The 25,877-nt window shown below is 34.5% G+C and overlaps 1 protein-coding gene across 1 annotated transcript in view; it reads right to left on the bottom strand.

Moving 5' to 3' along the window:
• The window catches only part of LOC150102216 (leucine-rich PPR motif-containing protein, mitochondrial-like), a 394,112-nt gene that overhangs the window by 231,713 nt on the left and 136,522 nt on the right, over window positions 1-25,877 (bottom strand). The window contains exons 13-15 of the mRNA XM_090399109.1: window positions 24,867-24,991; window positions 18,168-18,255; window positions 10,896-10,993 (exon numbers count right to left, since the gene is read on the bottom strand). Of these exons, the coding sequence (XP_090255235.1) occupies window positions 10,896-10,993; window positions 18,168-18,255; window positions 24,867-24,991 (311 nt within the window). The remainder of the gene's footprint in view (window positions 1-10,895; window positions 10,994-18,167; window positions 18,256-24,866; window positions 24,992-25,877) is intronic.

The raw sequence follows: 25,877 nt of genomic DNA, 5'->3' as shown, positions 1-25,877 counted from the left end.
AACAAAATAAATAAAATATTTATTTAGATGCTAATTTTTCACCCCCCCCCCCCCCAGCATCTTCAACACCACAATTTGTCTGTCATCATACACAAGTGCTGACAATCAGTTATTAGTGGAAACAAATTAAAATTATAACAATTAAAAAAAGATTTAGCCCTAATTTAGCATTCTCATTGGGTGAAAGGAAGTTTGCATGTGTTAAGTTAGACATGGTCTTAAAATGACTGCCTCCTAAATTTTTGGTAAATATATTGGTACTTATTAATGTCTGGGGATTGTTTCATTACACTAATTCCAAAAACAAATCTCTCTGACTTGTAACGACTTCTATGGAATGTTTGGGTTTTCTTCCATCTAATCTTATGTGAGTCCATCCTGTATGCCATAACAATGATAGCAAATGCATTTATATTCTCTGAGATAAATGTCAATAGACCTTCCTGTCTTTCCATAGTAAGATACAGTAATTCACAGATACAAGGCACTTCATAAACTTCTGAATGTAATATAGGATGGAGTTTGTTCTTATGTTAACAGATGAGGATGCTAATTTGATTTGGAAGTTGGTCCTCGATGGGGTTCTAAATAGCAGAGTAGGAAATTACTGTCACATATACACAAATATTTTAGGAAAATTTGGAGAAAAGAGCAAAGCTCATAATAATTGCAAATACCTGTTGGATTTTTGCTTAGGACATGGACTGGTTATTACTAACACCATGTCCCAACATAAAAATGTGCACAAATTCACATTGAGAGAAGAGGCGAGGAATAAGAAGTCTCATTGACTATGCTATTGTTGAAAGCGATGTTTTCTTACTGGTGCAGGACACTAGAGTGTACAGAGGATTTGAAAGTGGAAGCGATCACCAGTTAGTCTTGAGTAGGAAAAAATTGAATTTCATATTGAAAAGAAGAACATATAAAAAAGTTTTAAAGCAAATAAAAGTTGAGCAGCTCTCAGATGTGAACTGTAGACTAAAATACACAAACATTATTCAAGAAAAAATGAGAGCTTGAAAACAGGAACCAAACCAAGAAGATTCAATGGCAAGCCCTGAAGAAAATACTGATTGTTTCAACCAGAGAGGCATGTGGTGAGATTGTCTGCAAGGATAGAAAAATCAGACCTCCATGGTGGACACAGGAAGTTAAAGGGGCAGTGAAGGAAAAGAATAAAGCATATCAAAAGTTCCTGTCAAATAAGTAAGCTTGTGCTCTTAGAGAACACAGAGACAAATGTAAGAAAGCTAAACACCGTAAAACTAGCTAAATAAAAGTCGGAAGGCTTGGCAAGAACATAGAAAACAAATATCAAAAAAAAGGTGGCAAGATATTGTGGAGGTTGTCGAAAACATTCAGAAATGAAGAAAAGAATGCTGTAAAAGAAATTAAAGATGATAAAGGTGACATGAAAACTGGGGAAAAAGATATCCTTGATGTATGGAGTAATTACTTTGAAAAATTGCTAAATGAAACATCAGTGACAGCACAGTCGTAAAAAACACTCAACGGTCATGTAATCAGGAATACATATCCATACTTGAAGTAAAAAATCCATTAAAAGCCTGAAATGTGAAAGGCAGATGGAGTGGATGATATTCGATCAGAAATGCTCAAGTATGGAGGTATAAAAGTCTTACAGTGGCTGAACTGCATAGTTCAGATGGCCTGGGCAGAGGAACGAATTCTAGATGATTGGAGATCAATGTGCTACAATTGTATGGTGTCAATGGGGCATAATATCAAGCAATACTTACTCTTTATTTGAATTTTAAGTCAGCAGTTAAAATTGAAGGAAGTACACTAAGATAGTTAAATGCTAAATCTAGTGTCAGACAAGGATGTATATTATCCCCTCTGTTATTCATTATCTATATGGATCACATTATGAAGGAAAGTGATATTAAACTTAATATCAAAATTGGAGATGTTGATGTCAATTCTTTGCTTTATGTGGATGATGTTATACTTCTAAATAAATCCAGTACAAGTCTGCAAGATTCCCTGACTAAACTAATAACTGTTGTAATAAATATGGTATGAAGATCAGCAATAACAAGACAAACACAATGAAAATAAGCAGAAGCATTGAAAATATCAACTGCATTGTGAATGGAGAACCTATAGAACAAGCAAAACATTTCAGCTACTTAGGCACAATTTTTAGTGAAAGATGGTAAATTAAATATGGAAATAGACAACAGAATCAACAAAGTTGGTATGGCAGAAAGTCAACTGAATAAATTTATATGGAACAAGAGAGAAATCAGTCAAAATACTAAATTAGCTGTTCAAACCAATTTTAACTTATGGATCTGAGAGCTGGGTCAGAAGTAAAACACCTGACCAAAGACTAGAGACCGCAGATATGAAAGTCCTGAGAAAGATTAGGGGCATGACTTGGCATCAATAGCAATATCATATTAAAAACGAGGATATTTGGAAAGAACTTGTCATTGTCAGCATCCAGGAATGCGTTAGCAGAGCTAATCTCAGGTGGTATGGTCACTTAAACAGAATGGGAAAGATTAGCTAAATAAGTGTTCTCTGCCAGGTTGGCAGGAAAAAGAGCCAGAGGAAGACCAAGATATAGGTTGAGTGATACAGTAAAAAGTGCTTTAGAAGTAAGAAATAGAAAATCTGATAATGTTGGAGTTTTGACAGGTAACAGATTGATTTTGAGGACAATTGTAGATAGGAAGTTAGTAATGATGTAAGTTTTTTCAAGTAATACTGTCATATCCTGTGTATCCCCTTGAGGACACATGTCAGGAATTTGATGATGATTTAACATTCATATATAGTGCTCTTCGTGGGTCATATAACTACAAAGTTACCTGAAAGGATCTGTTTTCCCATTTCTAACATGCCAATAGGGTTCAGATCTGGACCAATGAGAAGTTTGGTTAATTAGACTTTAACCCAGCGGATGTCGCGTGTATCTGAGAGATATATTCATTACTAGTATGTATGTGCTAAAATGTGATAAAACTTTAAAAAAAAAACACTGCAAATATAATACAAACAGTTTATTTATTTTCAGTTACAATCTAGAAATTATTGAACAAAGAAACAAGGAAAAAAAACCAACTAAACCAATACTATACTGACATCAGAGTTCGCAGTATCTTTCTCAGATACAATTTACTATGAAATATCACTTTCGCATTTGACTCTATCATTTTCATCATCGAATTCGAGTAACATTCGCTGAATCTCTTCAATATCTGATGGATTATTCAATCGATATATTTTTCCAGCCATTTTCAACAATAAATAAATAAAAAAAATAAAAAAAAACATCTAAACCAATACTAACATATACTGACACCGGAGTTCGTAGTACCTCTCAGATACAATTTACTACCAAATATCACAAACCTTTACATAACACATGCTAAACCAAAACTGACCGCATAAATAATGCAGAATATCACTCATAACATATGCATGTGCAGCTAGTCATGACCTCCAAGCTATACACTGGATACGTGCAAGAATATTTATATCAAACAATTTGTTTGTATCTGTCAGATCTGCAATGACCTCTGCAGGGTTAAAACGACAGTCTTCCATATATTTGATAAACTGATGCAATCATACTTGCAGAGATTAATAGTGTTTCAAAGCTGATGCTGATTCTAAGAATAGCCTCTCAGAGCTGTAACAACTGCTATGTAATAGAGATATTTTTCTCCATCTGATCCTCTGTGAAGGAGAATCCAAAGTATGGTCTGCCAACCCAACTTGCCATGAAGATGATCTCGGATGCAATTTTTATGTTCTTCATGTTGGATGATAACTAATCTACTGGTCTGTTCAAAGTAGGCTAAACTACAGCACAAGGAACTTTATATACTGCAGGATGTTCACAAGAATGCAAACGAGAACATGTCAAGGTAACTAACTGAATGAAAGGTCTGAAAGTAGTAAGGAGATCATATCTGCAGAGAACTTTTTTTTCTGATGTACCCTTGACATATGGGATGTCAATGGTTTTGTTGTGATTCTATGTGTTGCATGTAGGAAGGTTGGGGGGTGGTGCATGATAGCTATTTTATATGTGCTGTAGCCATTGGCTAAAAAGGTGTTGCAAAGTTCCTGAGTTCAGTTTTAAGGACTGTATCATTTGAACGAGTAGTCCTGGTTTAGTGAGCAAGTGTTTTTGAGGATGCCATACTATTGGGAAGAGTGGTGATGTGATTGATTATGTAAATACCTCCCAGTATGAGTGGGTTTTCTATACATGAAGAAGGATAATGAGCCATTAAGAAGTTGTGTCACTAGCACATCTAAGGAGAGTAACTTCTTTTTCTATTGTGAAGTTTATTTTGGATGTCAGCTGTTAAGATGTGCCAAATATGTGTCTAATGTGCGTGGACCATGCAGTCAAACAGCAAGAACATCATCAGTACAGCACATCCAAAACTGCTGGTTTATGTGTGGCTGTGCTGAGTGCATAATTTTCAAATTGCTCTATATAGAATTTTGATAGAAGGGGAGAAAGAGGGGAATCCATAGCTGTTCCATTTAGGTACTTGTATATTTTTTTCTCTCCATAGGAAATAACCTGCATATTTGATGATGCTGGCTAGAAAACCAGCAAAATATTAGTGAATTTAATAAATGTATATTTTTTCTTCTTGGTGTTTTTTTATACTGTTAAGCATTATTATAAGTTACATATTAAGTTAACACGCAACAATGAGCAAGTCAAACGATTCAAAGTGTAACAGACAAAAGATCTAGTCCTAATATGGCACCTTCTAATATTGTAAAACAGAAGTATTATAACTATGTAGGCGTTTTTATCTTGGGATAATTCCCAAATTTTTGGAAAATTAATGTAACCATACTTATTCACGTTAGGAGAATGCTTCATAGCCATAGTTTTCTAAAATTAATATTTCTGACCTATAACAAGTTCTATATAGCACACTGGTTTTCTTCCATCTAATCCTGTTGAAGGAATATCCAGTATGGTCTACCAGTCTGGACTCACCATAATAATGATAGCGAATGTATTTTTTATGTCCACCAAGGTGGATGTTAAGAGATCGTCCTGTCTATCCTTAGTAGATCACATGAAACATCATACACTCCAGGATATGCTACAGATAGCTCTCCTTAGGAGAGCAAATCAGAATTGCTAATTAACATTTAATTTGAATGTGATGTGAAGGTTATATTTCATTAGTACTTTGGCTATCTTTTCTGATATACCCAAGACATAGGGAATAGGGAATAATGGTGTTTTGTTCTTATGTTTGAGGTGAAGGAAGTAAGAGGGCAATGTGTTAAATTATCTATTTTATAGGAGCTGTAGCCATTTGCCAGAAAGTATGGCGAAGATATTTTAAGTTCAGTGGAGAGAGATGCATCATTAGAACAAATAGCCCCAACTCTGTGTGTAAGTATTTTTAGAATACCACATTGTTGGGCTGGATGATGATGATGATGATGATTGTTTATGTAGGTATCTTTCTTAGTGTGTTGGCCTTCTATAAATCGAAAAAAGATAGTGAGCCATCTGAAATCTCGGTGACTAATGTGTCAAGAAAAAGCAAACAGATTCTTTTTCTACTACACATACTGACCACATTATTTGAAACTTTTATTTAATACCATGTTGGACTTCCTTTATCCTGAATTACAGCACATATGCGGTTTGGCATAGATTCCACAAGGTGTTGGATTGCATCTGTCTAAAACACACCAGTCCTTTAACTGGCTCAGATTTAACAGAGTAGGAATTTGCTCCAGGATCTATTTTTCTAGCATGTCCCATACATTCTCAATGGGGGTTCAGATTGTGAGCCACTGTTAAACAACTGCAACTATGGACAGTAGCACTGTTGTCCATGAAACAACCATCACCTGCTGGATAAAAAGTCAACATTGTTGGATGGATTTGATCAGCAACAATGTTCAGATATTCCTTGGAGGACTACTGACCTTCCAGCAATAACAGGACACCTGTTCCGTACCAATGGAACATGCCCCACACCATGACACCACCTCCAGAACTTTGAGTTGTGTTTACAAGGCAAGCTGGGTTCATTGTTTCATGGGGCTCCTGCTAAACTCTCGCCTACTGTCAGTACAGAACAAGGCATACTGTGACTTGTTGGATGACTACTTTTTTCTCAGTCTTCCAGTGTCTGGTCTTTTTCTAATGACACCACAGCAGATCAACTTTCCAGTTCTTCACAAGAAATCAGTGGTTTCCATATAGGTATGTGACTGCCAATATCCATTCTTTAATTCCCTTCACATAGTTCGGTGAGATATGGGTCAGTAACAGCCTTCCTTAAATGTTTCAGTCAATTGCTATACCTAGGAAGTTCTGTTTGTTCACAGATGACAGTGATTTCATTCCTAACAGACTGTCTAGGACCACAGTTATGCCTCTTAGACAAGCAACATGAGTTATTTTTCTGCTGATCAAACACACCCAGGATATATCGCCTTTTGAGAAATCAGTCAAGCTCTGCTGTTTTCAAAATTGTGGCCAGACAAGCACTCACAGCAAACCCTTTATCGAACTCCAAAAGATCCTTTGTTTTTTTCACATATACACTGCATAAGTGACATTTAAGAACATCTGCATAAAGGATTTTAATCAGTGGCCAGTATGTTTAGAATGCAGAGTAAACTAAAAGAGCTGTTAAATTCAGAATCTTTTGCTGGTTACCCATGATGATTTTGTTCCTGTTGCATTTTTACCCTCACCAGAACATGAGGATAATGAATGTAAATGAGATTATTTCTTATGTCCAAAACAAGATGATCTAATTAATTTTTCAAATCTCATCAGAAACATCATTTTAATGGATGATTTCTATTTCTTACAGGATCAAGAAATTTTTGAACAAGTCCTTCTCATAACAACAAAATTTGTAACAATGGCAAATAACCACATGGAAATCATAACCATCAATGTGTTTGCTGAAGCACATTTTAAAGATAAGCAAACTAGAATTAATAGTTTCCTGGAGAAATTAGTTCTATGACATACAACAAAATCCAAACAATTTTTTTAAAATATCCAAAATTGTGTCCAAGCAAATGCTCACATAAAACAAAGTGAATTATATGACAAAAGAAATATTACAAGCAAAGCTGATGGATTTTGCAAGAAATGGAGAAAACTGAATTCAACTCTTACTGAATATGATGATAATAATCTGTGATCATGTTGTTTTAAGGATACTTGCGACATAAGACTGAATGATATAATCACGTAATCACAAGAAAGATATTTATTTAACCAAATATTTCGGTCTGGAAATAGCAGACCATCGTCGGTGGTATTACAAGAACAGTTTAAAAAATATACAAGCTAGAATACTAACAATAGATCGTTGAAATTAGAACATGCCGTGTGATGTTATATCACTAAGTATGAAACGAAATATTTTGAAGTAGAAACATGATTGAATTTGCTATTAAAAAAAAAAAAAAAAAAAAAAAAAAAAAAAAAAAAAAAAAAAAATTAATGAGTAATCTTGATTAGGCTTTCCCAGATTTTTGATATAGATATGCAGTCATTACGATTCAGGTTGGGATGATGGAGCAAGGCCTCCAAGCTTTCCTTGAACAAACGTTCGAACCTGTAACGGGATCTATGTAAGAGGCGCGTCTTGGACCAAAGGATGCTGTGGTCAGTTTCAATCCCGTGTTGAGCCAAACCAGACTTAATAAACTCAATAAACCTGAAAAGTCTGGTTTGGTTCAACACGGGATTGAAACTGACCACAGCATCCTTTGGTCCAAGACGCGCCTCTTACATAGATCCCGTTACAGGTTCGAACGTTTGTTCAAGGAAAGCGTGGAGGCCTTGCTCCATCATCCCAACCTGAATCGTAATGACTGCATATCTATATCAAAAATCTGGGAAAGCCTAATCAAGATTACTCTTTTTTTTTTTTTTTTTTTTTTTTTTTTTTAATAGCAAATTCAATCATGTTTCTACTTCAAAATATTTCGTTTCATACTTAGTGATATAACATCACGCGGCATGTTCTAATTTCAACGGTCTATTGTTAGTATTCTAGCTTGTATATTTTTTAAACTGTTCTTGTAATACCACCGACGATGGTCTGCTATTTCCAGACCGAAATATTTGGTTAAATAAATATCTTTCTTGTGATTACGTGATTATATCATTCAATCTGTGATCAGATTTTAACTATATTTAATTTACACACATACAAGGTGCATTTTTAGCTTATAAATCTGCTAACTTTATCTTGTGAGAGGTATTTCTCAAAATTAAAATGCTAACAAATGATCGACTAATTTAGAGGTAAGCTATTAACAGGCCCTTAGTAACAAAGCTTAGTAATAAAACTTAATCACATTTCTCAAGGGCACACATCAGGGAATTGATGATGATAAAAAGTACGTTTTATATAACCATGATAAAAAATCCCTTAGCCCTCCCACAGTACTAAGTGATTTTTCACTACAATCCTATACTCTGTCTGTATAGGTTAAGTATAGCCAATTTTAGTTAAGTGCAATACAGACTTAATAAGTCTGTATTTCACTTAACTGAAATTGGCTACCAATCAAGAAGTTAGTAGTAAATATCCTAGCAACTCCCTTCTTTTTCTAATCCCTAGGCATGAATAATAATCTTACACTTATTATTTAGAAGGATCTCACCTATTCTGTCTTCTTAGTCTCAGTAACACCACTTATGTTTACGTGGCATTTCCCTAATTACTCTATTAGTCCAATCTTTTCTATTAATGCTTCTCACACACTGCCAATGCAAATCTTCAAATTCTGGTCAGGATGGTTCTAGCAGCTGATTTTTCATTGTCTACATTGGTTACCTGCCAATGACCTTATATAAATATCAATGCTCCAGCTGTCATGATAAATGATTTTGTTATTCTATAATAATAATACATATGTAGTTTAGTTTAGGATAATACTTAATACAGTCTAGTCAGCGAGTTCCAAATTGCTAGCATATCCAAACAATATCAGGGACTACGAGACAGAATTAGATGCAAAGACACTACCATACAATCTTATCGTTTATCCTCCACCTTTTTAATCTGGTGGATAGTTTCTCCATACTAATGCTGGAGTATTTTAATATTGTGCACTTCAGTCTACTCTTCTTTCTACTAAATAATCTTTCTCTCCTTTTCCACTTGCATGTTAGGCTCAATGGCTAGTCATGGCCAAGTAATTTGGCTTCTTGGAAACCTCATTAATGCTCTGATATGGCAGTTAATCCAATATTATAGTCTATCATGCTTGTCAATTGCATCTGCTTTTAATGAAATATCTGGATGAAATATCTGTTTTTGCAGGATGAAAAAACAGTTTCATGGGGGGAACCACCACCTCTGTATGAGACTGGCTAGCTTGCCTTCAAGTAAAAAGCCCTGATAAAGGTTTTATATGTTCTAGATGGGATTTGAACCCAGGTCTTTCAGACTACAGGATGTCATCAAAACCAGCTGAGTTACAGAGATGCCATGATCTTTCTCACTAGTCTGAAATCTTATTCATAGTTTTGCTTATGACAGTATTCTTTACTCCTCCTTTTGATTTGACAAACAAGTATTCAAATATTCCAAGCTTCAAAATCTTCCATTACTATAATTAAAATACCAATCTGTTTGATATTCTTCAGTAGAATGAGAACAAACTCATCAAATTTAAAGTGCCATAACCCTCACATAAAAGATTAAATTTCAGCTTTCTTGTCTTTGTTAATAATCTAGGTGAAATCACCTTTCTGTTCTTAGAACTTACACCTTCAACCTTTCTCAGAACAGACATACATTCTTTAGAACACTGTTCTCGCATTTGGCATGATGCACCAAAATACCTCAAAAGTCTTCATGTATCTAGAAGAGACAATCTGCTAACAGTTGACCTCACCCTTCTCATATGTTCAGTTTCTGTCTTAAGTCTTTTTGTATAGGTCCTACCATAAGCACTATTCTAAAACTGATTTCATTTTCCACTTTCCTTTAAGCCCTATAACAATGAAAGCAACTAGTGGTGATCCATTCACAATCCAACTTCCAGATTTATACAGAAAGTTGAAGAATTTGAAGTGTGAAGCTGGAGTATTTTTTCAACTTCTTGTATAAGATTAATATAAATAAAAGTAATAAAGTAAAAAGTAATAAAAAATATAAATAAATAAAAATAAATATAAAAAAAAGATTTCATTTTCCACTTTCCTCTAAGCCCTATAACAATGAAAGCAACTAGTGGTGATCCATTCACAATCCAACTTCCAGATTTATACAGAAAGTTGAAGAATTTGAAGTGTGAAGCTGGAGTATTTTTTCAACTTCTTGTATAAGATTAATATAAATAAAAGTGATAATCAACTTCTGGACTATAAAAGAAAACTCAGTTTTTGGCAATGAGGCAGCCATAACATTTTATGTAAAAGCCTTCCAATTCTCACTGTAATTGCAAGACAAGAAATTCCTTTGTGCAAAAATCAGTTGGCATTCCTGGTATTAAACAATAATGCATAAATTTTAACAAGTATAGAAACACTCTGAAACCATTAAAAAAAAAAAAAAGATGCATTTCATAAGTGTATTATTATATATGATAGTCTTCATTATGACAGCAAATTATCCTTGAGCAATTTCTGGATTTAAGTTTTTGAGATAAATTACTTAATTTGTCATTTGTAATATATAATTTTGTATTACAGCAAATAATTTTGTCCAATTTTGTCACTAACTCAATACATTTTAACAGAGATCCTAAATACAAAATTTCAATAAAATGCATCTGGCCAGAAATCACACAGATGGAAAAACAAATCGATAAGTGTCTAATAATTTTGTAAAATATAAATTCAACCTGCATATAAGATATAAAAAAACACATACCTTTATTATAGCATGTTCATCTGCAGTCTCCTTATAAGCAGAGGCTAAGGCTTTGAACAGTGATGGAAATGAAGGAAGATGTTGAGGATATTTGTCCACTAAAAGATGATTTTATTAATAAGAAATTGGAATATTACTTTAATAAACATAACTAAATTTCATTTGCAATCAACAATGTACTTGTAAATATATGACACTAGTTGCAATGATCACTAGAAATATCAACAAGAAAAGTGACTGTAAATCTATTCATGATAATTACATTTTTTGATAAATAAAATCACAGAGAAGAATTTGAATATTTCAACAGTTCATAAAGATTTATATATCGAAATTAACTGCCACACAGATATAAAAAGGCAATGAGCTTATGATATCAGGAGAGAGAGAGAAGAGAGTAAAGGCTAACTGAATCAAATAGACTTGATAAAAAAAGCTCAACTAGGAAGAAAACTGTCTGTTGACAGTTTACCATTGGATAGAAATGTCAGTAATTCTGCTAAACTTCCACAGTTTCTGGGGAAAATCACTTGAAGTTATATGCCAAAACATGGTAATACCGATTCGTTTGGTGAGGGAGAGAGAGAGAATGCTTAAGAAATGAAAGTAGATATCTGAGAAAAAATTTGAAATAGTCCATATGAGATGCAGAAAAATGATCAGAACAACTGACACCCAATGTCATTCTCACCTTCCTGAAGTGATCCCTATTATTTAGTACAGTATCTACCCAAGTGCAAAGTGAATTAGGATCAGAGATTAACTGACCAAATGCATTCTGTATTAGTTCAAACTACATGTGTGTTAAAAACTACAGTAAACACATATATATGCACAGTAAATAATGGGAACCAAATTACAAAATGATGGTACAACATGACAAAATTTCATTCCGCCTGGGGTTAAACAAGGCCCCTGTTGTTTTCACAAGGGAACCAGGGTGAACAGCGAAAAGTCAGCTACTGGAACGAATCTGAAAAAACAGCCCCAACTCAACATCACAAGAGTTAATGATCAGAACTATCACCATAAGAAGCCTGGATGACAAAGAAATGGAGCTAGCTGAGGAATTAGATAAATACCAGACCGACATAATAGGGATGACTGAAACAAAAAAGACAAAAATTGGTGAGACCTTTCTGAGCAAAAATACAAAATGTTATATTCAAGCAATGACAATCAAGGAAAAGAAGGAGTAGCCATTGTCTTCAACACTAAATATGAGGCTAATCTTCTTGAATGGCAGGCAGTCTCAAGTAGAGTGATGTGAGCAAATATCAGAATGGGGAACTGGACAATGAGACTAATTTGTGCCTATGATCCCACAGAAGGTTCTACAAAGGTAAAAGTGGAGGAATTTTTTGAGGTTTAGAGAAGCATCTGACACAATGAAAAAGGAAAAGTTGGTCCTTGTAGGGGATCTAAATAGCAGAGTAGGAAATGATTGTCGGACATACAAAAATATATTAGGAAAATTTGGGGAAAAGAGCAAAGCTAATAATAATGGCAAATACCTGTTGGATTTCTGCTCAGGACATGGACTGTTATTACTAACACCATGTTCCAACATAAAAATGTCCACAAATTCACATGGAGAGAAGAGGCAAGAAATAAGAAAGTCTCATTGACTATGTTATTGTTGATAATCATATTTTCTACCTTTAATATTACTTAAATTACTTGTGCAGGACACCAGTGTACAGAGGATTTGAAATTGGAAGTTATCACTATTTAGTCTCGAGCAGGATAAAATTGACTTTCATATTGAAAAGAATAACATGTAAGAAAGTTTCAAATTGAATAAAAGTGGAGCAGCTCTCAGATGTCAACTGTAGACTAAAATACACAAAGATTATTGAAGAAAAAATGAAAGAGTTTGAGAACAGAAAAAAAAAATTTAGAGATTCAGTGGCAAGCCTTGAAGAAAACCTTGATTGATTCAGCCAGAGAGGCATGTGGTGAGGTTGTCTGCAAAGATAGAAAAATCAGAACTCAATGGTGGACACAGGAAATTAAGGAGGCAGTGAAGGAAAAGAGGAAAGCATAACAAAAGTTCCTGGCAAATAAGTCAGCTTGTGCTCTTAGAGAATACAGAAACAAATGTAAGAAAGCTAAACACTGTGCAAAACTAGCTAAACAAATGTCATGGGAGGACTTTGGTAAGAACATACAAAATAAATATCAAGAAGGTAGCAAGATATTCTGGAGGTTGTTGAAGAAGCACAGAAATGGAAAAAAGTATGCTGTAAAAGGAATTAGAGATGATAAAGGTGACATGAAAACAGAAGAAAAAGATATCTTTGAAGTATGGAGTAATTACTTCGAAAAATTGCTAAATGAAACAAGCAGTGATGACAGCACAGTGGTAAAAAACACTGACCAGGCATGCAGTCTAAATATCAAGTAGATATTTAGACTGAAGTAGAAAAAGTACAGGAATACATGAAGTAGAAAAAGCCATCAAAGGCTAAAAGTGTGGAAAGGCAGCAGGAGTAGATGATAATCGACCAGAAATGCTGAAGTATGGTGGTCAGTGGCTGCACTGCATAGTTTAGAAGGCCTGGACAGAGGGACAAATTCCCGATGATTGGAGTAGAGCTCTCATAATATCTATATATAAAAAGGGAAATAACACTGAATGTGAGAATTACAGAGATGTTTCTGAGTGTTCCTGGTAAGATATATGCAAGTATACTTGAGAAATGGTTGAGAAATTGTAGAAGAAAATCTTGGTGAAGAACTAGCTGGATTCAGGCCAAACAGAGGTGTCAGGATCAGATCTTCACTTTACGACAAATAGTAGAGAAATCATGGGAATATAACAGAGATCTGTATTTAAGTTTTGTCGATTTGGAAAAGGCATATGACAAGGTGCCAAGAGAGAAGCTATTCAATACGCTACAGTTATATGGTGTCAATGGGGCATTATATCAAGTAATACTTAGTCTTTATTTGAGTAGTAAGTCAGCTTTTAGAATTGAAGGAAGTACAGGAAGATGGTTTAATGTTAAATCTGGTGTGAGACAAGGATGTACATTATCCCCTCTGTTATTCATTACTATATGGATCACATTATGAAGGAAAGTGGTATTAAACATGATATCAAAATTGGAGGTGTTAATGTCAGCCCTTTGCTTTATGTGGACAATGTTATACTTATCAATAAATCCGCTACGAGTCTGCAAGATTCCTTGACTAAATTAAATAATTGTTGTAATAGATATGGTATGAAGGTCAGCAATAAAAAGACAAAGACAATGAAAATAGGCAGAATCACTGAAGATGTCAATTGTGTTGTGAACGGAGAACCTGTGGAACAAGTAAAACATTTTACCTACTTAGGCACAATTTTTAGTGAAGATGGTAAATTAAATATGGAAATAGACAACAGAATCAACAAAGCTGGTATGATAGGAAGTCAATTGAATAAATTCATATGGAATAAGAGAGAAATTAGTCAAAACACTAAATTAGCTGTATACAAGACAGTGTTCAAACCAGTTTTAACTTATGGATCTGAGAGCTGGGTCAGAAGTAAAACACTTGACCAAAGACTAGAGATCAGAGATATGAGAATCCTGAGAAAAATTAGAGTCGTGAACAGATGGCATCAATGGCAATATCATATTAAAAACAAGGATATTAGGAAAGAACTTGACATTGTCAACATCCAGGAATGCGTTAGCAGAGCTAATCTCAGGTGGCATGGTCATTTAAACAGAATGGGCGAGGAAAGATTGGCAAAACAAGTGTTCTCTGCCAGGTTGCCAGGAAAACGACCCAGAGGAAGTCCAAGATATAGGTGGATTGATACGGCACAAAGGGCTTTAGACGACAGAAATATAAGATCTGATAATATTGGAGTCTTGACAAGTAACAGACTGATCTGGAGGAAAATTGTATAAGTTAGTAATGATGTAAATTTTTCATGTAGTACTATCATATCCTGTATACCCCCTTGTTGGTACATGGCAGGAATTTGATGATGATCATGAAATAATGGGAAATTCAAAAACAACAAAAAGTACATGGGGAATTGTATCTTTTTGCCAGGTTAATATTATACTATTATGTATAATAGTATATCACTCACTCACACACACACACAAAGTTCTATTATGTATAATAGAACTTGTGTGTGTGTGTGTGTGTAATATACTTAATTTTTTTCTAAGAAGTGATTAATAACTTTTTGAAATTTTTGACATACAGTTCATCACTGTGATTTGGATGGTGAAGATAGACCACAGCACTTTCTTTGAAAAGGCATTGAAATTTTTTTGGTTGCATGTGAAGTAATTTAGTTTTATTCCACAGGATTCTGTACTAGCACTGTTATTTCCAAGTTCAGCAAAGCCCAGATTTGTGGGTGTTTTTTTTGAGTTCAATATAAGGGTGATATTCTGAAATGTGTTTTGGGGCAGACTGGTGTGTGTCCAAAGTAGGACAACTAGCAATTACAAGGAATTTGATATACTTCAAGTAACAAAGTTGATATGCTTAAACATGGCTGCAAGATGAAATTTTTTCAAGATACACATTCAGTGATGCCTCTAATATATAAGATAGATATCCTAACCTTTTCTAATTCCACAAGAAGATGATACAGATATCCTCCTCTTGTTGTGGAGCTGCTCCCATTTCTGCCTTACAGTAACATTTCATCTTTCATTCCATCTACCTCAGTACCGTGGAGCAGCCATCCCAGTGAAGTATTACCTCAAGATTACAACCTTCAGACCTTTAAAAGAAATATCAATTACTTTGCTCTTAACCCCAGTCCATACACTGGATTTATGCGTTATAGGCCTTGCAGCTTTTTATGTGTGAGAGTGATATTCAAAATGACTAAAACTGAAAGGGAACAACAAGAATATACAGCAATGTGTTTGTGTGAACAAAATTAGTTTAGTTCTTTTTTTTTTTCTTTTTAAAAAAAAAGTTTTTTCTTTCATAGTAAATAATTATAAAATTATAAAAGAAGCTGCCTTACAGAAGACTACATAAATTACAGTCAACAAATGCAGTATCAAATAGGATTCTGATCATATGAATTCAACTTGATTAAATCATAACATAATCATTTGATGCGGGGATTTATATTCAAATGTGCAAATCAACACGATCTCTGTACACTCACAGATTTTGCTTTCAGTTACAGAAATCCTGCAGAGCTACAGGCACAGCAGTGCAGGATTTCAAGATGCATTCTATAATACTATGACTTTCTGCTAGGCCATCACTTGTGTAGGCTGAGCATAACACATATCCAGAGATCTAGGTCTACTATTGTCTCTCCCATGCACTTCAATAGATTTTTCTGTCTGCTGTAGAATGAAATTATTACTCACAATATAGCAGGTAAACTTCAGAATTCAGAAGAAGAATTAAACCTAAATGCAATCAAACGATTTTATTTTGGCTTAACAGATATTAAAATAATGATTTCATTTTATTAAGGAAAGAAACAATGTTTTGATTTTAAATACTTTGAGAATTCTGGCTAGTTTGATACTAATGGAGCTAATATAGAGAAAAAATATGCCATCTGATTTCCTCATTAACATTTTTCATATCTATTTTGTAGGAAGGTCTTAGTAAAGAAAGATTTTTGTTCAACTCATCCTCATCATTAATAACACAGCACATGCTTTTAAGGACTGAAATTATGCTAAATTTGCAAGGTCTATAAATGTGTGAGGTAGCATGAAGGCATGGATTATTTGTGTGGGTCAGATAGAGCTTTTCAGACATAGAAAATGAACCTGGATATAAAAACTGACCAGACTGGTTAGTTTCAGATCCAGGAAAGAAATTAAACCATTTGACAACTTCAGAAGTAAATTTTATGCTCAACTGTTGACCACAGCTCAATGTTAAAAAGATGTCACTGGTATATCTTTTTCACGGCTTAATTTCAGAAGATATGTTTCTAAGGATAGCTCATCAAATGTAACCATATAAATGTTAGCCAGAATTTGAAACAGAGGGCTTCTCATGGCTGCACTAGAATTCTGTAGAAATGACTATTACTATAAAGTGACACTGCTATAATAAAGTTCCATTGTTTGCATCACTCCCACAGCAATTATTTGTTCTAATGACACAGCGACAAACATATTTTTGGTCTTGGTGTAAAGTGATGGTTATTATTCCAAAATTTAAAAAATTACAAATGCTCAGCAAGCTTTGTTTGAAAATTATCACCATCAACATCATCAATTTCCTGATATGTACCCTCAAGGGATGTACAGACAACTATGGCAGTACTACATAATTAAGTTTACATTACTCCTATTAGTCTGTTACTTGTTAGCACTCCAATATTGACATAGTCTAACATTTCAGTTTTCTAAGGCACTTCTTAGAAGTGCCTCATATACCGAATTAAAACTCTACAGTTCCTCAGAAGTCACGGGAAAACTACTTTTACACATAGCTTAGCTCTCTTACTGTTTTCTCTATATCTGCTGACTTATTTGTTAGAAACTTTCTTCTTTTCCAGGACTGCTTCTTTAACTTCTATCTACAATAGTATTTTATTTTTCTATCCTTGTAGACAAAGTCATTACATGCCTCCCTAGCTGAATCAATCAATGTTTCCTCCAGAGTCTGCTAATGAGGCTCCAAGTTTTAGTTCTTGTTGTTGAACTGCTTCATTTTTTCTTAAATAATGTTTGTATAGTTGAGTCTATAATTTGCCTGTAAAAGCTGCTCAACATTTTTGAAAATCTTTATTAAAATTAAGTGACATCAAAGTCATTTCATTTGTTCTTGAATTGTTTTATATGGATGGACAGATGATCATTAGAAGTTAACATGCTTTTGCTACATAACACACGTGAACATCAAATTTTATGGGTAACACATGTAATATTCTCTGACCATGAATGGTCACAAGTGCAAGAGTAATGCTGTTTCTTTAAATAATTTCAACTGCAAAAATTTCTTCCACTATACAATAAAGTATCGGGCAAAATACATCATTTACAACACCAAAACATAATAGTAGTAGAGTTATAAAGGTAACTAATGTGCTTATATTCTTATATCTGTGTATGTTTTTTCTTGTGGTTATATCAGTTGCTTTAATATCATTTTGTTCTAGGTGTTTATTAGAACTTTCCAGACCATCACCCCCTTTCCTGCTAGTATTTATATACAATTTGAGATGTTAAATCTATTTTAGATAAGATATTTGATTCTGCATATCTACTTGATCACATGATGTCTATATTTAAAAATAAAATTAACACTAAATTTTATTCTTACCTAGTTTTACTGCATTGTTTATTTCTCCTTTTATAAGATAACAATAAAGAAGTGGCCCAATTACAGTTCCAACGGAATATCCCTGATCCTGCAAATAGCAAAAAATAACATTTCATGTATTCAGAATTATAGTAATTATTAAATTTTGTGTTTGAAATGTATTTTATGTTTAAAGTTACTAGATTAGATACTTGAATCTTAGTTAATAAAAATGAAATCTTGCAGAACTAAAAATAAGCATTTACACAAACTCACTTCAGAAGTGATTGTCCCGTATGACAGAAAATGTCAAACATGGAATATCCTCTTTTTTTTATCTGCACTGGTTGAAGAGTTCCTTGCACTGTTACATTAGTCTTGAGAGCCACTCTAACCCCTTTTGAGGCTTATTTTTCTACATTATGAATATCCAAACAACGAAATCTTACTAAATAGCTTAAGGAAATTACAACATACAATAGAATATACATTAAAATAAATTTTAATACACTTCCAATATTTCAGCAACGTCACATTGCCATTATCACAGGATCTAAAATACAAGACACATGCAAGCAAGCAAGCACAACACACAGTAAATAAGGAATGAAGCAGGAAGCTATTCTTTCTCCTAAAAGTCCTGATGTTTCCCCCTAGCGAGCAATGTTGGTATTCTTGGCCAATTGGGCTGAAAGTCTTCTGATGTTGATTTCCCAAATTTGGGGCAGTCTCATGCAACCAAATTTGTTTAGGTTTGGATTTTTTCTTAGGGCTGAGGCTGATTCCATAAATAGCCTTTCATATTTATATTTACTACGGTGTATTATCGTGGCTTTCTTCCACCGTATTCTATGGTGGGAATCTAGTGTATGGTATGCAAGACCAGAGTGGCTGTATTGGTAAAACTGGATGTATTCATTGTGTTCTGAAATTCTGATATTAGCTGTCCTGCCTGTTTTTCCAAAGTAGGACAGCTTACAGCTGCAAGGGACTTGGTATACACCAGGTAGGTCTGGGGAGGGGGGGAGAGGTTGGTCTTTAGTGGAGCAGATAAGGGATGCCAATTTTTATAAGGTCTGTAAAAAGAAGTTAAGTCATGTTTTTTTTTTAGAATTTTTGTAATTTTTTCTGAGGTGCCTCAGATATAGGGAATGGTGATGGATTTAGAGTAATCCTTGTTACGAAAGGGGGAGGGGTGTGTGGTTTATTGGTTTCAATATGGTTTGGATTTTTTTTTTGGGGGGGGGTAGCCATTGGCTAAAAAAGTGTTGTGAATGTGGTTTAGTTCTGTGGTTAGGGCATTGTCATTTGAACAGATAAGTTTAGCCCTGTTGTGTAGTGTCTTAATGACTCCATATTGTTGTGAGGGGGGGGGGGGGGATTGTTGGTGAATGTATGGGTGGGTTTTCTATAAACTGAGGACACCAAGGTTCCATCAGGCTGGCGGTTGTCTAGGAAAGGAAGGCAGTTGGTGTATGTATCTGCCTGTATCTGTCCCCCCCCACACACACACAACAATATGGAGTCATTAAGACACTACACAACGGGGCTAAACTTATCTGTTCAAATGACAATGTCCTAACCACAGAACTAAACCACATTCTCAACACTTTCTTAGCCAATGGCTACCCCCCCAAAAAAAACCAAAACATATTGAAACCAATACCCCCCCCCTTCGCAACAAGGATTACTCTAAATCCATCACCATTCCCTATATCCAAGGCACCTCGGGAAAAAATTACAAAAATCCTAAAAAAAAAAAAAAACATGACTTAACTTCTTGTTACAGACCTTATAAAAAATTGGCATCCCTTATCCGCTCCACTAAAGACCCCCCCCCCCCCCCCCGACCTACCTGGTGTATACCAAGTCCCTTGCAGCTGTAAGCTGTCTTACTTTGGCCAAACAAGCAGGACAGCTAATATCAGAATTTCAGAACACAAGGACTACATGCAGTTTCACAATACAGCCACTCTAGTTTTGCAGACCGTGCGTTGGATTCCCGCTATAGAATACGGTGGAGGAAAGCCACGATAATACACCGCAGTAAATTCAAATATGAAAGGCTATTTATGGAATCAGCCTCAGCTCTAAGAAAAAATCCAAACCTAAACAAATTTGGTTGCATGAGACCACCCCAAATTTGGGAAACCTACATCAGAAGACCTTCAGCCCAATCGGCCAAGAATACCAACATTGCCTGCTAGGGGGCAACAACAAGACTTTTAGGAGAAAGAATAGCTTCCTACTTTGTTCCTCATTTACTGTGTGTTGTGCTTGCATGCACGTGTCTTGTATTTAAGTTCCTGTGATAATGGCAACATAACGTTGCCGAAATATTGGAAGTGCATTAAAATTTATTTTAATGTATATTCTATTGTATGTTGTAATTTCCTTAAGCTATTTAGTAAGAATGTATAACGAACGTCTAAGCCTTTCTACAAGAAACAGTGAAATCATTTTCCTTAGAGCAGGCATTCCCAATCCTATGCCTGCAGGCACCACGGTGCCCGTCGACCAATTTTTATGTGCCCACTGCTGTTCAACCGTGTGTCGTGCACATCACTCAACATTTCATGCTATACTATATGACGCAAGCATTAATGACACATAATGAGTATTAAACACATATAATGTAAAGTAGACACTCATTTGAATTTTTTCATTCCAGTTTAAGAACTGGAATATCATCATATTCTCCTAATTATGAAGCACTGGCCAATGAAATGCAATGCCAAGGATGACACTAACTTACATGTATATATTTAAATTTTTATATAATGTAAACTTTTAAGTAATAAAACATTTGATTATAATGCAAACTTTGTATGTATTCATTTAACAAAAGATTTCAAAAAATTTGCTTAAAAAAATAGATGGTGCCCGTCGCCCTATCGGTATTTTAGAATGTGCTCTAGGAAACAAAAAAGTTGGGAATCCCTGCATTAGAGACTTCCTGTTCACAACTCAAATTGGCTTCCTTTTTCCAATTCCACTAATCAAACTAGAAGATATGTTAGAATATTACCAATGATCTAATGAAAGTTGCTCATCTACCCACTAAAAATATCACCTTAATTCTCTCAACAATTGAGATCTTATATTAACCAGTTCACTTTCAATATATGCGTGTTCTTTTTTTGTGTCTGATGTTTCATGTTTCAGTTCAAAATATGTAGTAGATATCAGTGCTTCTTGTTGATAAGTTAAGATTATCTCATCCAAGTTTCCCTTTCTATGAAATGTCCTTCACCAAGCTACTGTCTTGTGTTTTAGTACTACAATGGTGTCAACTGTGATAACATGCGATTTCTACTCCTCGAAGGTCTATCACTGTTTCCACTCATCTGATCCTACTGGACTGAGTAAATTAAATATTTCTTCCTGGAATAAAGGCTTTCATTCCACTCAAAATCCATAATCATTATCTAAATCTTGTTCTCAAAAATGTACCAAGGCAGTCCAAGAGAAAAAAATCAGCATATCACAAGTGGCTCAAGGCCAACTCTCCAGCTTATAATGCAGCTCAAAACAGCAAAAAAATCAAATCTGACTTTGAAATACTACATACAGAAAACTTGCCTGCTGCTTAAATGACAAATCATCTCCAGCTATACTACTAAAAATAGCTAGATATAAACATTATATAAGATGGATGTTAATTCTGGAGCTAAAAAAAAGGAGATGGCATTGGCTATTAAGATATCACCCCACTACTCTCACATAGAGAAAATTATTAACAGTAATCTTCTTTGCTACCTATATCTCTTTATCAGCATGTCACACTACAAGAACATATAACTTACTAAACTGGTGCTGTTTCATGAGATTTCAAGTTCACATCCTTTAAGGACAAAAAATATTCAATAAGTATTGTTGAAACAAAATAAAATTCAAATGAACAAAAAATTAACATTCTGTTAGGCACATTGTAAAATGGGCCTTAAAAGGAACATCTCCCACATTTTTTGATAATTAATGTAGCCATACATGCTAACATTTGGGAAGTGTTTCACTACTGATGCAGACTCCAAAAACAGCCTGCCTTATAATGGCTTCTATGTAATAAGCAGTTTTCTTCCATTTAATCCTAGTGAAGATGTGTCCAATGTGTGGTCCTCCATCCTGACTTAACAATCATGGTAACATATGTGGTTCTTGTATTTTTCAAGGCAGCTGTTAAAACATCTGCCTGTGCAGAGTAGAACAAGTTGCAGGCACAATATTTTCTATACTCCAAAATGTATTAAAGGATGGAGAAAAGTGATAGGGATTTGCTGGATTAATGGAATAAGCATTGCTGGTGTAAAAGTTGTGTTAATATGCTATTTGTTTAGTATCTTGTTGACCTTTTTCAGATGTATAATATATTCTGGATATATAGGATGGCAATAGTTTTGCTCTGATCTTGTATGTCAATGAAGATGGGAGCATGTAGTATTTTAAAGTTATAGCCATTAGGAAGGATAAAACAAGTACAGCATAGAGAACTGAGTCCTTTGACAGAACAAATAGCTTAACACGTTCGCTGCCAACTACGAGTATAATCGTAGTTGGTAAACCAGCCACACAAGCCAGCTATGAGTATACTCGTATGATGCTTACTGCCGGCAACGAGATTACTGTACTGACCTTGAAAAAGTGAAAATGCTTGGCTTGTGAAGCTAGCATCAAAACTGTGTATTCTCACAGATGGTATATGCTCTGCACAAGCCAACTATGAGTATACTCATATGACGCTTACCGTCGGCAACGAGATTACCGTACTGACCTTGAAGAAGTGAAATTGCTCGGCGTACGGGAACAGATTATGCCGAAGTAGCGTGGCAGCGAACATGTTAAGCACTACATGCTAATGTTTTTAGGATATTGTGCTGTTAGGCTAAGTGACTGTGTAACTATCTAAATTAGAAATAATGATGAGCATTGAACATGGAATCTACGATCCACCTGTGATCTGGAATCTTAGATTTCGTATGGATGCAGTCAACATCTATATGAAATTTAACCCCCCCCCCCCAAAAAAAAAAAAAAAACAACAACCAATAATTCATAAAAAGAAACAGCAGTGCCAAAAGTCATACAAAAACAACATTATCATAACCAAAGCCAATAAGGGTAGTGCTACAGATCATGCTTATCAAATGAATGAAACAAAATATCCACTGGCTGAAGACTGTCTTACTCACAGGAAATTCTCTCTCCTTTCTGAAAGGAAATCACAACTACCTTCAAGCCTATAGTCTGCCTGTGCCATGTAGATTATGTTTGCTACATTGCCTAGATGCACCAGAAGCATTTTTAGTGCATTTAAATAGCCAGCATTCTAAAAAAAAAACTTCTTTATAGGATAAGAATGTGTACCCTTCATAAATATCTTACTCACAGATCTTTCAAATGGTTATCTTTCTTCCTGTTTAAAGCCAATACACACACACACACTGGATGATACACAGATGGTCACATCACCCAGTCCAACAATATGGTATCTCAAAATTCTACCTCATAATGACAGCTATGTGTTTAGGGCATGGTTCTTGCCGCATAACTCAATTACTTACACACTTTTTTAGTCGATGGCTAGAGCCCTAAAAATCAGATAAAATGCAACATGCATCCATCACTCTCCCTTGACATACAAGAGAAAAAGAAAACTACTACAAGAGATTGTATCTGCAAAGATGGCCAGTGTATAATCTTCACACCACTTTTAAACCACATAATAAAACTAACAACCCTTTTCCATTCCTGAGGAAAAAAGTCCATCTTTAACACATCAATGAGTGTATTAAGGACCTTGAGCATAAAAATGAGCCTATGGTAGACAGGAAGAACTGTTAACATTCAGCTTGAAAATATTACACACATAAATAGATACCATAATTATTGAAGATCCCCTTCATTAAATGGAAGAAGGCTACAATACTATATAGAAGCTATTACAAGTCAAAGACCATTCTGAAGTCGACATCACAACAAGGTCTCAGCATTCATAACAATAAATATTTTTCATTTTTAGATGAAATACCTTCTCTTCCCATCAACTTCTGCAAAAGTACAGGATACTAGGTAGTCACTTATCTCTAAGTAGATCCACCACAGTAAAACCACCACTACTATATATTTTAAATTTTAAAATTTATCACAATCAGTATACTTCCCTAAGTAGTTACGTAGTATAATATCACAGATGTAGAAACCAATGTTTTGGAGAAGGAACTCCTTAACAAACATAGTGCTCAAATGAATATTCATTCACTGAAAAGATATTTACAACTCTAATTCAGATTATATGATGATTCTTTTATAATGTAACCATTTTTGCTTAAGTCAAAATCATGCTATATGAAAAGTTTGCAACTCTACATGAGAATCCACAGATTGTAGTCCACAAGAACGTGGTCCAAATCAAATTTTTGTAATAAAGGTCCAGTTTTCATTCATAAGCAAGAAAACTAGTATACAAAATGACTTAGCTTGTAGTCAGTATGATATCTGATAAAAAAATTCAATATTTCTATTTCCAATTCATTTTCTGCATATTTGTGCTGAATCCTGTATTTCTTTAAATGTTTAATGTTCAATTTATCACTACAAATGTATACGAACAAAAAAATTATCTTAGATACCCTGCAATTTTTCTAATTTCACAAAGTACACAAAAGCAGTCTTAAAAACTGATAATAAATAAGAAAATCTGTCAATTTCTGCCATTCTTACCTTCATTTTTTGAATCACCACATCAAAGTCATACAGATTAACATAAGGCAGAGCATATTCTGTAAGTGTTTCATAAGTTGCAGGACAGCCCAAATCCAGCATAAGCTTTAGTGTAGAATAAATTCCTAAATATAAAACATTTTTCAGAAATATTTTTCCACAAAACTATGGAAAAAAAAAAAAAATGCTGGTACAGAGCAATATATTGTTATACAGAAATTAAACTATGCAACAAATTTACCATTTTATGCACTTCATCCATTGTGCATGAGTAATTAACTAACATTTCTATTATCCAATTATGGTTGATTTGCAGTGCAAACTCCTAGAGACCAAAGAAACAATATGCTATAGTGAATTTAATTTAAATGACATTAATGCCATGTCATTTACATAGCACTGATGCTGTGGAGCATAGGATTTAGATTTCCTGGTAGTTTGTAATAATAAGAGAATTCACTATAGCAGAGTTTGTTAAAGAGAGTCAACTAACAGTATTGGAGTATAATTCAAAAACATGCTATATTATATTTAAAAAATAAATCCAAATGTTTTAAATGTTTTCACTAAATTTCTTCAAGGAAGCTAATAATCCTAGTAATTCCAACATAACCTGTGTTCTGTTTGTTATCATGAGATATTTGCTAATTTTTACTGTTTCCCAGAACGTTCAATGAATCAGCCAACCTCCTTGCCATACTTTTCTGAACAAAGTATATCAGCTTTTGGAAATGTAAACAAGTATTCCTTTGCTTAATTATGCTTATAAATTTTATAATATCCCTCAGGGCTCACTCTAGTGAGTATGGGCATGGCAAACCCAAGGTACCAGATGCTGGACCATGCCTTACTTCATGTAATATACATCTGTTATATTAAAATTCTGTAGACTGGTCCCTCCCTTTCTTTCTTTGCTTCTTGCTCCCCCCCCCCCCCCCCCCAAAGCATTAGAGTATTTGAGGGCCAGGGGTGAATCTTTCCTATCTTGCTAAGTCATTTTGTCTTATGTAG

Source organism: Typopeltis vanoorti, chromosome 10 (assembly GCF_054136105.1).
Source record: "Typopeltis vanoorti isolate ZY-2024b chromosome 10, IOZ_Tvanoo_1.0, whole genome shotgun sequence".
Lineage (NCBI taxonomy): Eukaryota > Metazoa > Arthropoda > Arachnida > Uropygi > Thelyphonidae > Typopeltis > Typopeltis vanoorti.
This window is presented reverse-complemented; position numbering and strand designations above follow the sequence as displayed.